Source organism: Hypomesus transpacificus, chromosome 8 (genome assembly GCF_021917145.1).
Source record: "Hypomesus transpacificus isolate Combined female chromosome 8, fHypTra1, whole genome shotgun sequence".
In the NCBI taxonomy this organism is placed as follows: domain Eukaryota; kingdom Metazoa; phylum Chordata; class Actinopteri; order Osmeriformes; family Osmeridae; genus Hypomesus; species Hypomesus transpacificus.
The window spans coordinates 9,679,439-9,693,644 of record NC_061067.1 but is presented as its reverse complement, the minus strand read 5'-3'; the positions used below and the strand labels follow the sequence as shown (position 1 = coordinate 9,693,644).

Sequence of the window (14,206 nt, the reverse complement as noted above, 5' to 3'; positions counted from 1 at the left end):
TACAAAATATTTGAGTTGAGAGTTGCTTACCTCACCATCGTTGAGAGAAAGCATTTGGAACTCAAAAGCCATTTTCCCTACGTCAGCGAGACAAAAAGGCGAACGTTGAGGTTGTCTTGGCTTTTGTCCTATTTCATCACTGTTTTGTAGCTAAATCGACTCGGACAGACTAATTCATACGGCATTAAAGCGCCGAGATATTTCATATCTTCAAAGTTATCGCCCTAATATCGCATGTCCTCTATTCAGAACCTCCAATCTTTTGGTAAGTAAGGTATCTAGCTAGCTTAGTGCTAGCACTAAAGGCGCTAGCACTGCAGTAACTGCCTTAGCTCGTTACGCGCTAGTCAGTGCAGGTAGGTTGTCGGTAAACAACATGTACAGTAGTCATTTTGAAAAAAATACTAGCACATCCCCTTGTAATTTTTGATATATCATGTTTAAATTCATCTTACTCTAAATTGTGAAAATAAATCTTGTCATGTAGCTAGCTTGCCTATTTTCAGGCCGTTGGCAAGCTAGCTAGCCTAGCTTCCTGTACTTGGACCAACAAATGGATGGAATTTGGCAGGGGAACTGTACTTTCTAACGCGCTATGCCTGGTCTACGATATAGTTATATTTTCCAATTATAGCTAGTTAATCAATGCTAGCTGTCTCATCAAAGACAACAGCAATATTCAAACCCTGACTGTAGCAAGATAGATACATCCTAAGATAATATGTTTCAGCAGTGCTAGAGTGCATTGCCTATTATAGCTACGTAACGATACCGCCAGACTTAAAGTATTGTTTTCGCTTTTCATACACTCAGATCCCTTTGCTGATGCAACCAAGGGTGACGACCTTCTCCCTGCCGGGACTGAGGATAAAATCCACATAAGGATACAGCAACGAAACGGACGCAAGACCCTGACCACAGTACAAGGGATTGCAACAGACTACGACAAGAAGAAGCTTGTGAAAGCCTTCAAAAAGGTGACAATGCCGGTTTCTTATTGGTTTGCAATTTTGCCAGAACTTGTACGTGATGATTAAGCATACGTTCCTCTTTCCATCACACTCATGCAATCATGTTGGGGTATTTTGCCACACAGACCGATAAACTAGTTAACTTAGTGTTACCAGTGATATTAGCATATGGGTATTGTTCAATGTGTGGTCTCTGGTTGTTTGGCAGAAATTTGCATGCAATGGGACTGTGATTGAGCACCCTGAGTACGGTGAGGTCATCCAGCTGCAAGGAGACCAGAGGAAAAACATCTGCCAATTCCTCCTTGAAGTGAGATTCTTCCAATTCTCTCTATCTGTTTTTATGTTGAGAAAAACAGCACTGTGCACTAAATGTTTATATCTTTTTACTACAATTTGTTGCTCTTTGTCTTGCTCTATATTGTCTTGTTTTGTGCTTGTGGATTATCACTGCTCAACGAAATGGTAATTGAATTGTATCTTCAGTCTCCAGCTCCAGCGTGTAACTGCTTTTTTCCTTCCCCAGATCGGTATTGTCAGGGAGGAGCAGTTGAAAGTCCACGGATTTTAACGTGATGCTGTTGCCTCCGGACCAGGACCTCACCACCACCACCCCTGTGTAGTCGTCTATTCATTATGCTTTGACCCGTCAAGTTTAGCCACATACATGTCTGATGTAACACTCTGAGAGGCAATAAAGACACCCACCATGTCCCCGTTTTTCAAGACGAAACGCTCCAATCTCGACTCTTCTTAACTCCCGGTCTCTCTCTTTCTGGCTGTCAGATTGTACTTGACAGTGGCTTCCACTCGGATGGAAGCAGTGCTGACTGAATCCATGGCTGATACTTTGTGTGGAATTACATGTGGAGTTATGTACTCACACAAAATATATCACTCAGCAAAATACTGTGATCTGTACTATGCAATATCTTTATATCCACTGATTTTGTTAAAACATCTTAGCCAGAGCTGTACACTGCTCTGTACCTTGCCATAGTTCCTAGGTACATTTGATCATTATATCAATGCTCAGTGTTGTATTTTTGTGTCAGATTCTTCCAGAAGCTTCAGTTTACTGTTGAATTGAGTTAATCCCACACTACAAGGTAATCTCATCGTTCGGGCCAGCCACATTTTCCCTAGATATATTAACCTTTAAGTGTGGACAAGACAGTTCATGCATGCAGCGTGATATATTGCTATGGATTTGTCTTTTTCATAGACAATAGGTGCTATAAGTGGAATGGTAAACCTTTTCACATGTGGGTTACTTTGACCATCTGTTCTGTATGATACAGGTCGTGAGTCATACTCTGACTCAATGCCAGTCCAGATTTAATCCCTTGGGTACTTTGACACCTCTGTGTTAATCTGTTGAATATTTGGAATGGAGTCTAATCACATGGTTACATTCACTGCCAAGGATTGGAGGGGGGCTGGGCCTGGGAAATGGATTTGGAGTATTAAACCAAATTGACTAATGGGGGTCTGCAGTCTTTGACATTGTGTTTACATTTGTAAAGACTATAATGCAAAGATCACTATAATATATTATAATATCCTGACCAAGGTCTTCATGTTAAAGTTATCAAATCCTTTTTGTTGGTTTATTTGGTCCATGGTCTTGACAGTTTTGATCAAATTGTTTGCATCAAGTTACCTTTATTAAATCCTTGTTTCAATTTGGTTACTACCTCTGACTTGTGTCTTTTTTTAGAGACTGACAATGGGCAGGCAATACTGATACTGCTTTAAACATGCCACAGACTGCATGCTCCCCGAGATACAACTCCTTAGCTTTAGTCAAACCTGACCAGTCTGGGACCTTGGAGGAGTAGGACAGACTGAGTGTTTTAGTGTAATACAACTGTATCAGTGCATCATCTTTCAAATCAATTACAGTTTTAGAACTAAAGGAACTTAGTTGACACTTTCTAGACAGACCACTATCCCTCCTTCCACCTAACCTTTGTCTCCTTGTGGCCACCAGACTAGACCTGTAATCCAGTTAGCTGTACACGGATCTCCCTCCAGCCTCCTTCTAAGCCCATAGAGGTCAAAATGTACACAGGCAGTAATGCCCTTGGCCGGGTTTCCCAGAGCGCTCTTAGAACGTTCTTAAGAAGCTCTTGGCGTTAAGAGCTTCTTAACGAATCTGGGAAACCCGGCCCTTATTGGTTCATGCTCCCTCCTGTGTGTTCTGCAGCTATAAAGGACAATGGGACAATGCCCAATGAAGGCAACCTCCAAGGGACAGCACAATTGATGGTCGTCAGCAGTTTCAAGAGGTTCCAGAAAGTAACAGACGGAGGAGGGAGGGAGTTGGTGGTGCCCCAGGCTACCCACTTTCCTCCCCGTGCGTCTCAATTAATCCCTGCCAAAGGGAACCAGGGAGAGACGGGTAAAGTTAATGATGGATGTTTCTCCATCCTGCAACTCAGCACAACAGGCACGTTTTAATGACAACCACATTCACACAACATGTTTTATTTGAATTTTTAACAGCACAGACACACCCAGACACATTTTTAGCAAATTTTTTATACAACTTATATGATATTGCCTACCTTTAAAAAATATTGTTCTGTAGAGCTGACAGAATGGCAATGCACAGGGGCGTTGTTAGACATAAAACTCTACTGGGGCACAGGCCCCTATTCATATCCCTTTTTTTATTTCAAACTTGCTGCGCACAATGCACTATAGGCTATAAAAACTCTGCTTGCTTAACCCCACTATACAACAGTTCAGGGACACAAGTTTGATATCAGCTTTGGCCGGGACATCAATAATTAATGCCAGCATGCACATTTATTTCACATTCATTTGGGCGCACATAGCCTACTGTTTTTCTGAGCTTCATACGTAATATTGTTTTTATGTTTTAGTCAAAATATGATTATCGGTAGGCCTATCATTTAGAAACTTTCTTTAGTGTTGGCGGGGAATTAAAACACACAAGTCTAACTAAATAAAGAGCAAGGGTTCTGTATCTGATAGATTAATAACCTAACAGGTAGGCTAAGCCTATCCCAAAACTGTAGCCCAAATAGCCGTATAAGAACAGCTAATCTGCCACTAAATGAGTGACTTGGCTTCATTTCTGAACCTACTATTCACAACTAGCCTGGCTGCCAGCCCAATTTAGCCCCGCCCCCCAAAAAAGCTCGGTGGCGGAAAACCAGAGCCCTGGAAAAACTATATCCGAACAGGAGCTGTTCGGACCAATGAAATTGTCAGGGCGGGCTTTATACGATGATGGACAGATGATCAACAGTAACTTAATCAACCACGTCACCAAAGAGCGCTTGGGTTAAATTTGTTTTCCACAAACAACATATTACGTTGCTCTGATTGGTTGTAGGTCTAATTGAGTGAAGAGGTATTTGTTTTAGAGTTCGGTTGAACATACTCACAGCCCAACGGAGAGTTATCAGACTCATATTCTGACGAGAATTATGAGTATGAAAACGTCAGGCTAATCCACAGGTGTTACACAATGTGCATTGCTCTTGGTACCCAGAATGCCCTGCCCTGCCCAAGCTGAAATGCTACTTAATTAAGCTTAGTTAAATAGGCGAGTTTTATTGTTGTGTTCGTTCTGTTTTGATATGTGTAATGCTATGGTCTATAGTTTAGATAATGTGCTTATTTAATAATAAATTGCTTAATGGTGCAACGGTAACGTGTGTTTAGAAGTCCGGTTTATACTCTGATAAAAATGGATATAGTGCTTATTCTGAAGGGGGGGGGGGGGGGGGGGGGGCTATTGGGGTCCCAAAATTGTTCTTTGCCCAGGGTGCCCAATTAGATAAAACACCTGCCTTGTGTGTGTCCCAGTGGCTATTTGCCAAGCTCAGAGCGCGCTGACATGGAATTCTACGGGCATCGGTTTGTGTTTTTGGTTAAACTGCTATGATTTTACAAGCGTTATAGAGATTATCAATCTAAATTAATGCACTGACTAATGAATTAAATTGTTAAAACTCAAACTTTAGATTTTGCTGGGGCACGGGCTGGCGGGGCCAGCTAGCGAGAGATGGTGTCATGCAAAGTAGATATCTAAAATGTTTTCGAGGGAATCGTGAGCAGTCGTACTACTTATCTTGAAAAATTAATAAAAGAAAAGCCTAGTAATAATAATTAAATGGCTCTGCCTGGCCTATACAGACAGGAAAGATTTTGCCAATTTAAGGACTGCTGGCTGTGTATGGATTTCAAAATAAAATCTGTCATACATGACGGAACGTGTAGTGCAGTGTAGTGCGTGTAGTTTGTTTGTGTATTATTGTGAGTCATCTGAGCTACATGGTTGTGTGTACTACACATTTCTAATGAGGATTATTGACATATTTATTTGATGCATTCTATCTGTATAAAAGCATGTCCAAATGCTATAGCTACACATGATGTGGCGTACACAAACGTCACAATGGTGTATATCACTTAAATAAAACATTACAGAGCTACTTCACAATTTCTTCTGAACAGGTAGGTGAATAGTAACTTGAGGAATATTGTAAGCTTTCTCAGAAGATTTTCTCAGGCTCTTCAGACAATTTTGTGCTTTTTGGTGAGTAATTCTTATTTACACATTAATGTTTCCCCTATTTATTGTAATCTTACAAAAAACGTAATTTTATGCTAAATTTAATTCACGCTTTCGTTATGCAGCTACCGTAAATATCATGGCTGTACAACTAAGAAAATGTCTCTCAGATTCAAAATTCCAATACTTTTAAAGCAAGTTTTGATAATAAATCAATCAATAAAGCTTAATAATAATAATAATGATTTGATGGCTCTGGTGGTCGGTACCTATACAGACAAGAAAGATGTTGCCAATGTAATGGACTGCTGCATGGGTTGTATGTATTTTGAAATCAAATCTGTCCTACATGACGGAACGTTTACTGCAGATGGGCCAAGTAACAATGATCGCATAGCCTACGTGTTGTAGTTTGCATAGTGGGCATTGTTTGCGTATTATTTATTGGACTCATCTGAGCTACATGGTTGTGTGTAATATACATTTCTAATGAGGAATATTGACATGCTTATTTCATTCGTTCTATCTGTATAAAAGTATGTCTGAATGCTACACATGATGTGACGTAGGCTATGAACACGTCATAATGGTGTACCTATATTATACTTTGAAACATTACAGAGATACTTCACATTTCTTCTGAACAGGTAGGTGAATAGTAACTTGAAGACTATTATAAGCTTTCTCAGAAGACTTTCTCAGGCTCTTCAGACAATTGTGTGCTTTTTGGTGAGTAATTCTTATTTACACATGAATGTTTCCCGTATTTATTGTAATGTTACACAAAAGATAATTTTATGCTAAATTTAATCCACACTTTCATTATGCAGTTACCGTCAATATCATTGCATCAAATACAGTTAAAGCAAGTTTTGATACATGGTTTTCTTTTTGTGTTTTGTTATAACTGACGACATCATTAAAAAGTGACAAGACTCAGTCCACAAATGGCCTGTAAAACAAACCTCAACAGCACTACAAAGGTTACAAGTTTTCTCTCTCAATTTCTTCACAGCCAATCATTGTGAGCCGAACATGCCGAACGACGCAGAAATGGTAAGAGCCTTATATCAACTTAAATTTAAATGTTTAAACAGCAAACATGGTCAAATATCTCTCTGAGTGACTGTGTCTCTAATGTAGGAAGTTGATGATGGGACAACTAAGGATTGGAAAAACTGGGACCAACTTTCTCTTCACTCCTTTAATGATGAAGATTTTCTGGTAAGTCTGTGCATAGTGATAAGTGAAATGGATGTAACAATATGATACAAGTTTGTATGAACTTAAACTTAAATGGTTAAACAGCAAACATGGTCAAATACCTCTGAGTGACTGTGTCTCTAACATAGGAACTGGAAAGTGGTGGAAACACTCGCCGACAGACCGTAGATTATGATGACCTCTCTCTGTGTTCAGTCAGCGAGACAGATTTTCTGGTCAGTTTGTGCATCTAAAGCATCAAGGTAGATTACATTTTGTAGATACACTGTGTGAACAATATGTTCCCCATCCAACCCACAGTCTGATGAGGACCGTGACCACCAGGAGAATCCACTTCCAGATAAAAGCCTGGTATGTGTCTGACAAAAGGTCAATTGATTGGCCTGTTTTTCTGTTAGTGCTGAATCAGCTTTTCCCTCACCATATGGATCTTTACATTTGAACATTTTCTCTCTGCCCTGTTCCTGCACATTGTACTTAACTTTTGGTCTCCCTAGAATCATGTTATGGAGGACGAAGCCCAGGCCCATCTTCCTTCCTCTGTGAGAGCCGTGACCAAGCCTTGTGCCACTAATGACGTGCACCCCACCATGGTAGACGAGAAGAGGGGCGACAGGGTTAGGGTTAGTGCCACTCTTAGTGCCACAAGAGCCATGAAAAGGTTCCAAAAATCCCTGGTTGCCCTGGAACAGGACCTTATGAAAACCAAGGCGGACATCCTGAACACCAACGAGTACTTCAAAGAGATGTCTCGTATGAAGATCCAGGGACAAGGCCGGATGGGTGCGTCTCTGAGAAAACTCGTAGATAACGTCAGAGGGAAAAGGCTCCAGAGGATTCAGGCGCATAAGTATATACAGGTCAGACAAGATTTCGATGCGCTGATCCAAGGGATCCAAAACGACTGCAGAGCTGAATTCAATCTGACGGGCCTGGAGGACTGGAAGAGAGAGGTTAAGAGGCTGCACTTGGCCTGCAGGGCCTGCACTGAGAGGGTCCAAACACCCGAGGTGTGTAGTTCCCCACCACAGGTCCAACCCTCTCAGGAACAGAAGTCCTCCATCCAACCCTTTGTAAGTAATCAATACAGAGACTGTACGTATTCATTTATTCAGCTATTGTTTGATTCAAGGTATGGCTTGGCACTGTTTGTTGATTATCATCCTAAAGAGCCATGGAAAGATCCCAGGTCCCTCATGCCGAAAGGTTATGTCTTCTCTTGTCTCCCCAGGATCTATCTGAGACAGAGACCACTCTTGTGGTCCCCTTCGCTATTGAGGATGCCACGGACTCACGCCCTCTGAATCCTCAGACTCCCGAGGCCGTCTTCCCCAACCAGCAGCTTCCCCGGGCTTTGACTCCCCTCAACCATGTCACCGTTGGAGCTGTGAGTCCTACATGGCCTGAGACTTCACCTGCTGTGGGGCATTTAGCCCCCCCTTGTCTGGCACCAATCCAAAACTTGAGCACTGATGCAAAGAAGCTGCTTCAAGAACTGGAAGAGCTCCAGCAGGTGGGTCATCATCATCATAGGCAAATATATGATATTCACTGTTAAAGCATAAATCCCAATTTGCACAATATTGACTGTGTTAATTGCAGACTAATGAGGCTGGAAACGAACCATGATTTCATTGGTTCAATTTTTTCTCTGCCAATTGATTTGTCCATGTAAGCTTGTGTTCTGCTCTCAGGATGTGACGGAGGAGAAGAAGATTGGCAAAGGGGAGAAGACGTATGTCAAACAACTGACTGTGTTGGAAGTCAGTAACAAACAGCCAGAGGGAAACAATGTGAAGGAGGAGATAAAAAAGAAAAAGAAAAATGCGGGAAAGAGGTGAGGACAGATAGCAGAAAGGCTAAAGGGAGGGGTGGTATAATGTGGGTAAAGGCAGTAAGACCCTCAGTGTAAGGATGAGAGAATGTGTACTGGTATGGCAGATTACATTTGATGTTTTTTCTTATGATTGACAGGTTTCTCCAGTGGCTGTCGAGTAAACTCATATGCGGCTGTTGTTCAGATGTGTAACAAACATGCATGCATACTCATACTCTTTCTATCTCTCTGTCTTTCACAACACAGAGATGTCTCTGTGACTCTTACACACACACATTTTCTCTCTCTCGCGCTCTCTCTTTCTCTCCCTCTCTCTCCCTCTCACACACACACACAGACATTCACCCTCTCTCTCTCTCTCTCTCTCTCTCTCACACACACACACACACACACATTCTCTCTCTCTCTCTCTCATTGTTTTTTCTCTCTCTCTCTCTCTATCTCTCTCTCTCTCGCTCACACAGATGCTTGACTTAATGTTGTTCTCAATAAAGTTATCATTTTGTGTTTCATTTGGTATTGCTTTTTGATGGTTACTACTTGATGATTATTACTGCACTGCTTCACGTGGGCTTGCTGTAGTGGAGATGGACTACTAGTGTTTTCTTCGGGGAGTCTGATAGACAGACATCCCAAGTATCCCGGAAGTTCCGGGAGTCTCCCGCATTTCAATAGCGGACACCCGCAAATGCTATACAATGTCCCAGAATTCATGCGTTTTGTATTTAGAGCGAGCGCAAGACTGTGCAATGGCCAATTAAGGTCGAAACAGGTGCATATCGAGCGTCCTAATTGCGTCCCGTGGGGGGGAGGGGTGGTACGTGCTGGTTGAGGGAGTAGCCTACATCATGTGTGCGGATTGCGTCCCGGAGGGGGGGGGGAATTCGCCTCCCGGAAATGAGTGTCTGCAGGTTGGGATGTCTGGATAGAGGAAAGAATAATGAATGGTCACACACAAAATATACACAGATAAACTCCTACAAATATTGTTACAATGTAAACTTGACAAAATGTGTAGTCTAAACTGGACTTTAGGACGTAGTGGACTTGATGGACAATCTCCAATGAAACAGGGTGATGGGGGTGAGTGGGGCTGTGTTCTTCCTGAAGTCCACAACCATCTCCACTGTCTTAAGAGCATTGAGCTGTATTTAAAATGTTGCATAAAGACATAGTGTACATGTTAAAGTCATTAATAAAGTGTGTGAAATTTGGCTTGGACAATGACCACTTACATTTAAGAATATGAAATGTACCCATCAAAATCAGCAGTTGGATCAAATATATACAATCCGAATCAACATCTGGATTGATAAAATAAAAAATAATATCAAAGCTATTAATTGTTATAACATGACCTGTTATGTTATGAATATGACGAACCAATGAAATTGTTTTAGCTGGCATATAATGCAAATTAAAGTCTCTGTAAGTGACAATAGAATATGTATTCTGATCTTGTCACACCACAGAAAAATGTTGTTAACCACCCAGCCAAATGTTTTTTTTTAAAGAAGCCAAGTAAAGTGATCAAAATCTTTTAAAAATGAGCAGTTTTCTCAGATCTCAAATGCTGGGGGCGTGTTTGCTTAGGTCGCTGAAACCACGCCCACTTCGGGGCGGTTTTAGGCACGGGCGGACCCGGCAGGTTTTTTTGGCTCTAGTCTCCATATACAACCATGTATGTAACACAATTTCCAGTATTTACTTCAATGTACCAAAACATCCCAGCCCTATCAATCAACAATGTATGTCTCTGGGTGGGTATGGGTAGAAAACATGGAGTCTATCAGTGTTTCCAATAAAACGCTTAGTATCATCCTTGTGACAGATCGGTATTGAGATTGGGCATGGCAAGAGTCCTAGCATGTCCTGTATTGACATGGTCACCTATCTGTTCAGTGAATATTTTTACCTTGAAGGTAAGACATTTAACATAATCTCTGGAAGAAATTGACATACCACTGCACCTTTTTCTTTCACTTTCAAAAAGGTTTAGGAAAATTATTTTAAATGGTTGAGTAAGGAATAGAATTCTGATTCTGATTCTAGAAGGGTAAAAATGTGCAGTACCCTTCTGTTTCTTGCTCATAATTGTCAGCCCTTAATGGGAAGCTACAATAACTCCCTTTAAAATGACGACTTGATACAGATCCTCTCCTGCCCTGAACCTCTTCTCCAGCAGGAACAGTTCACTTGGATTGGAGCAGCACGGCTAATTTATACTGGGCAACGTGCCCAAGTAAAAAGGGTCTAACGATGGCCTTGCATATGTATGAGTTATGCGGCGTATGTGTCAACCAAATGTGGAACAACATCACTGGGCTTTATTGGCAGACGAATGAAGTATTTATTTGGTCGATATTTGCCACAGGCAACGTTTTTACTTGTTTAGTTCAAAATCCTCCCAATACATTGTAGGCTACACCGTTCACCTCAAGACCACATTTCCTATTCAGCAATCCTGCCTCTCCGCCCAATAATTTAGTTAGTGGAAAAATAAAATCCATTAACAGCGTTGACATTAATGATGTTATACTTCCTGTCTTGCGGAGCCAGGTGATCGGATCAGATCATAAACATCTGTGTTGCATGGAATGCCAGGTGTCGCCGAAGGGTTGGCCACAAGAGGGAGCATGACAAAATCTAAAGAAAACAAAATGCCTTCCATAGCTGCCCCGTATTTGGTTACACTTCAGCTTTGGACTTTTATTGCCATTTCTTGCGAATTCCCCCGTCTACTATTCGAATTCTCCCGTCTACCTGCGCAGATATCAACAGCACAACTGGGTCGTATGGTTGCCAGAGGCCTGTTCCTTAAAGCAAGTTTACGCGCAATAAACTTGACTACTTAAATCTGACTTGAATTGGTAGGACTGCGTGAGCTGAAATTGGCCTTCATGGAACCGCTTAAGCCCCGCTTGACTAATTAAACTTATTCAAGTCTGGTTCAGGACTTTAAGTTTAGCTTTTTTGAGCGGCTTTTATGGAATTATTTTAATTTTGGAATTACGGAATATCCATATAACACAAACGGTATAACGAGCCATTTACTCATTTGTTTGACCGGCCGTATTATGCACACTGGCACAAGTGAAAGAGAGAGAGAGGGGGAGAGACGTGTAATGATTGGGGGTGTTATTACTATCGAACACCAGAGGGCAGCAACGACTAGCTAAAAAAAAAAAATGTCCTGTGATCTGTAGGCCTACAATCTTGAAGAATTACCAGCAGGTTCTTTAGTAAAAGACACACACCAAACTGGAGGCACATGTTGACCGAGTTTTCTAGTTGCTACTTAATTAATAAATCTTTGATGAACCCAAGTTTCTTTAAAATATATTAGAAACATTACAAGACGGGGCTCCAGTGTGTGTTCAAACAAGGCCAAAAGTGTCAGACGGCATCGGTTGAAAAAGATAATCATACCCTTGCAAGAAACACTCCACGCAATCATAGTGAGCAAGTTGAGGTCATGAGGGCTACCTTTGCATTTTACATAGACACACAACTGACAGAGGCACTGTTGTGGATACTGTTTTCAAAGTTCTGAACATATTCAATGTCCAAATTCAACTTCTTCAAAGTCCATAAACAACACGGAGCAGCAACGAGAGGGTTCCCAGGAAAATCAGATTTCATTTGTCTGTGCTACACCTTTTATATCCAACAAATTACACCCTTGAACTTTTAAAACAAATCTTTTGGCCTACTACAATTGTAAATAACCTATGAATTCTGCTCCAATTGGGCCTTGATGCAATGCTATGTCATATTATCAGCTGTTTCTGCAACATTTTTGGGGACTAACCAGGGACCAAACCAGTTCCTCTATTATGCCCTACTACATGTGTTTTCCAACACCAGTTGCAATCAACCCTGGGTTATAGCCCTTCACCATTGAATGGTGCCATTCATTCTTCACAGGTCACAGGCATCAAGTCAAAGTGAATAGTAACTGGTCCAACTCCATATCCAAGCCCATGGTATCTGTGGAGGAATACAGTCATCACACTTGTCAAATCCTCCCCACACAAGTCCAATGACTTTAATAACGTGTGTGTAGGCCCATGCTATAGCAGGTTGCAGACATACAACACAGATGAGAGTGAATTAGAGATAATGGTAATGGGAGGGTGTTGCACTTTTCTGCTTCTCTTTTTCTCCACTCACTTTACCTTCTCACGCTTTCCAATTGTTTAAGTCTCTATACTCTATTCTCTCTGTATCCTGCATAAAAGATGACTGTGTACTGTATATCAAAACAATCCGGCATATCAATCCATATATCTCTCCACACTGAGATCCCATCACCCTTTCCCAGCCCACTGCTGTTTTCAACTAACTTATATACTACAACAGCGTAATACAATCCCTGAAATTCAGATATGGCTTTTGATTTTGGAGTGCCACCCCAAGATTTCAGTGGTCCCATCTGGCCACTCCTATAAAACATTTCTGGGGGTGCCATTGCTTTTGCCTGTTTATGCTTGCACTGCAATGAAGAAAACGATATGACAACAATAATGTTTAATGTAACTGGCCCCTCTAACAGCACCACTGGCCCCAATGTAACTGCCCCCCCCCCCCCCTCATGGTCTAGAACCTCGCCTAGCTACATTGCAAATCAAGACAAGAGCCTTTTCATAAGGCCCAGTGGCAGACATGCTGTCTGAGGCTGTCAAATATCAGCACTCATGGAATGCCTCCTGTACAATTAAAGTAGGCCTACTTGGTTGGAACTAACTTAATATTTAAATTACGAACAAACAACAAGAAAAATTGTATGTAGACACAGCCGCCCCTCTAATTGCATTCATTCTCATTCCTGTGGCTACGGTGGTCTCAAGCTAGTATACTAACTTTAAGCACAGAAGTATAGACTACTATACGAATCGTCACAAGCAGAACAGTAATTTCCTTTCTCAGGACATTTTAAAATGGTGTGTAACAGCGGGAATGCATTGATGTTGGCTAAACAAGTGTAGTGTTGTACATTGATGGAAAATATTATGTTTTTTATTTTAAAAAAGGGAAGATTTCCTCACTGATTGCCTCAATGCACTTCATTAAAACGTACAACAGAGCTGAAAGGTAATTTAGGTGGGGGGAGGGATGGTTGGGGAGGGTTTCTTGCACAGGTGTGATTGTCTTTTTCAACTGATACCATCGGGCCCTTTTGGCCTTGTTTGAACACACACTGGAGCCCCGTCTTGTAATGTTTCTAATATATATTAAAGAAACTTGGGTTCATCAAAGATTTATTAACTAAGTAGCAAGTAGCAAACTCGGTCAACATGTGCTTCCAGTTTGGTGTGGGTCTTCTACTAAAGAACCTGCTGCTATGTCGTCAAGAGTGTAGGCATACAGATCACAGGTCGTTGCTGCCCTCTGGTGTTCGGAAGTAATAACACTCCCAATCGTTTATCATCTCTCCCTCTCTTTTTCACTTGTGCCAGTATGCACAATACGGCCGATCAAACAAACGAGTAGGCTAAATGGCTCGTTATACCGTTTGTGTTATATGGATATTCCGTAATTCCAAAATGAAACAAAACAACGGAAACCAAGCCTTTCCCCATAATCTGGTTCTGACATCCAAAATGAACAAATCGATATTAC

General features: G+C 41.4%; 1 protein-coding gene across 1 annotated transcript; it reads left to right on the top strand.

Annotated features, from left to right (window-relative positions):
* Nucleotides 1-6: 6 nt before the first annotated feature.
* Nucleotides 7-1,704, top strand: eif1b (eukaryotic translation initiation factor 1B). Its single transcript, XM_047023396.1, has 4 exons — nt 7-265; nt 814-977; nt 1,180-1,281; nt 1,498-1,704. The coding sequence occupies exons 1-4, from the start codon at nt 235-237 to the stop codon at nt 1,540-1,542; spliced, it is 342 nt and encodes a 113-aa protein (XP_046879352.1). The 5' UTR covers nt 7-234; the 3' UTR covers nt 1,543-1,704.
* The last annotated feature ends 12,502 nt before the right edge of the window (nt 1,705-14,206 follow it).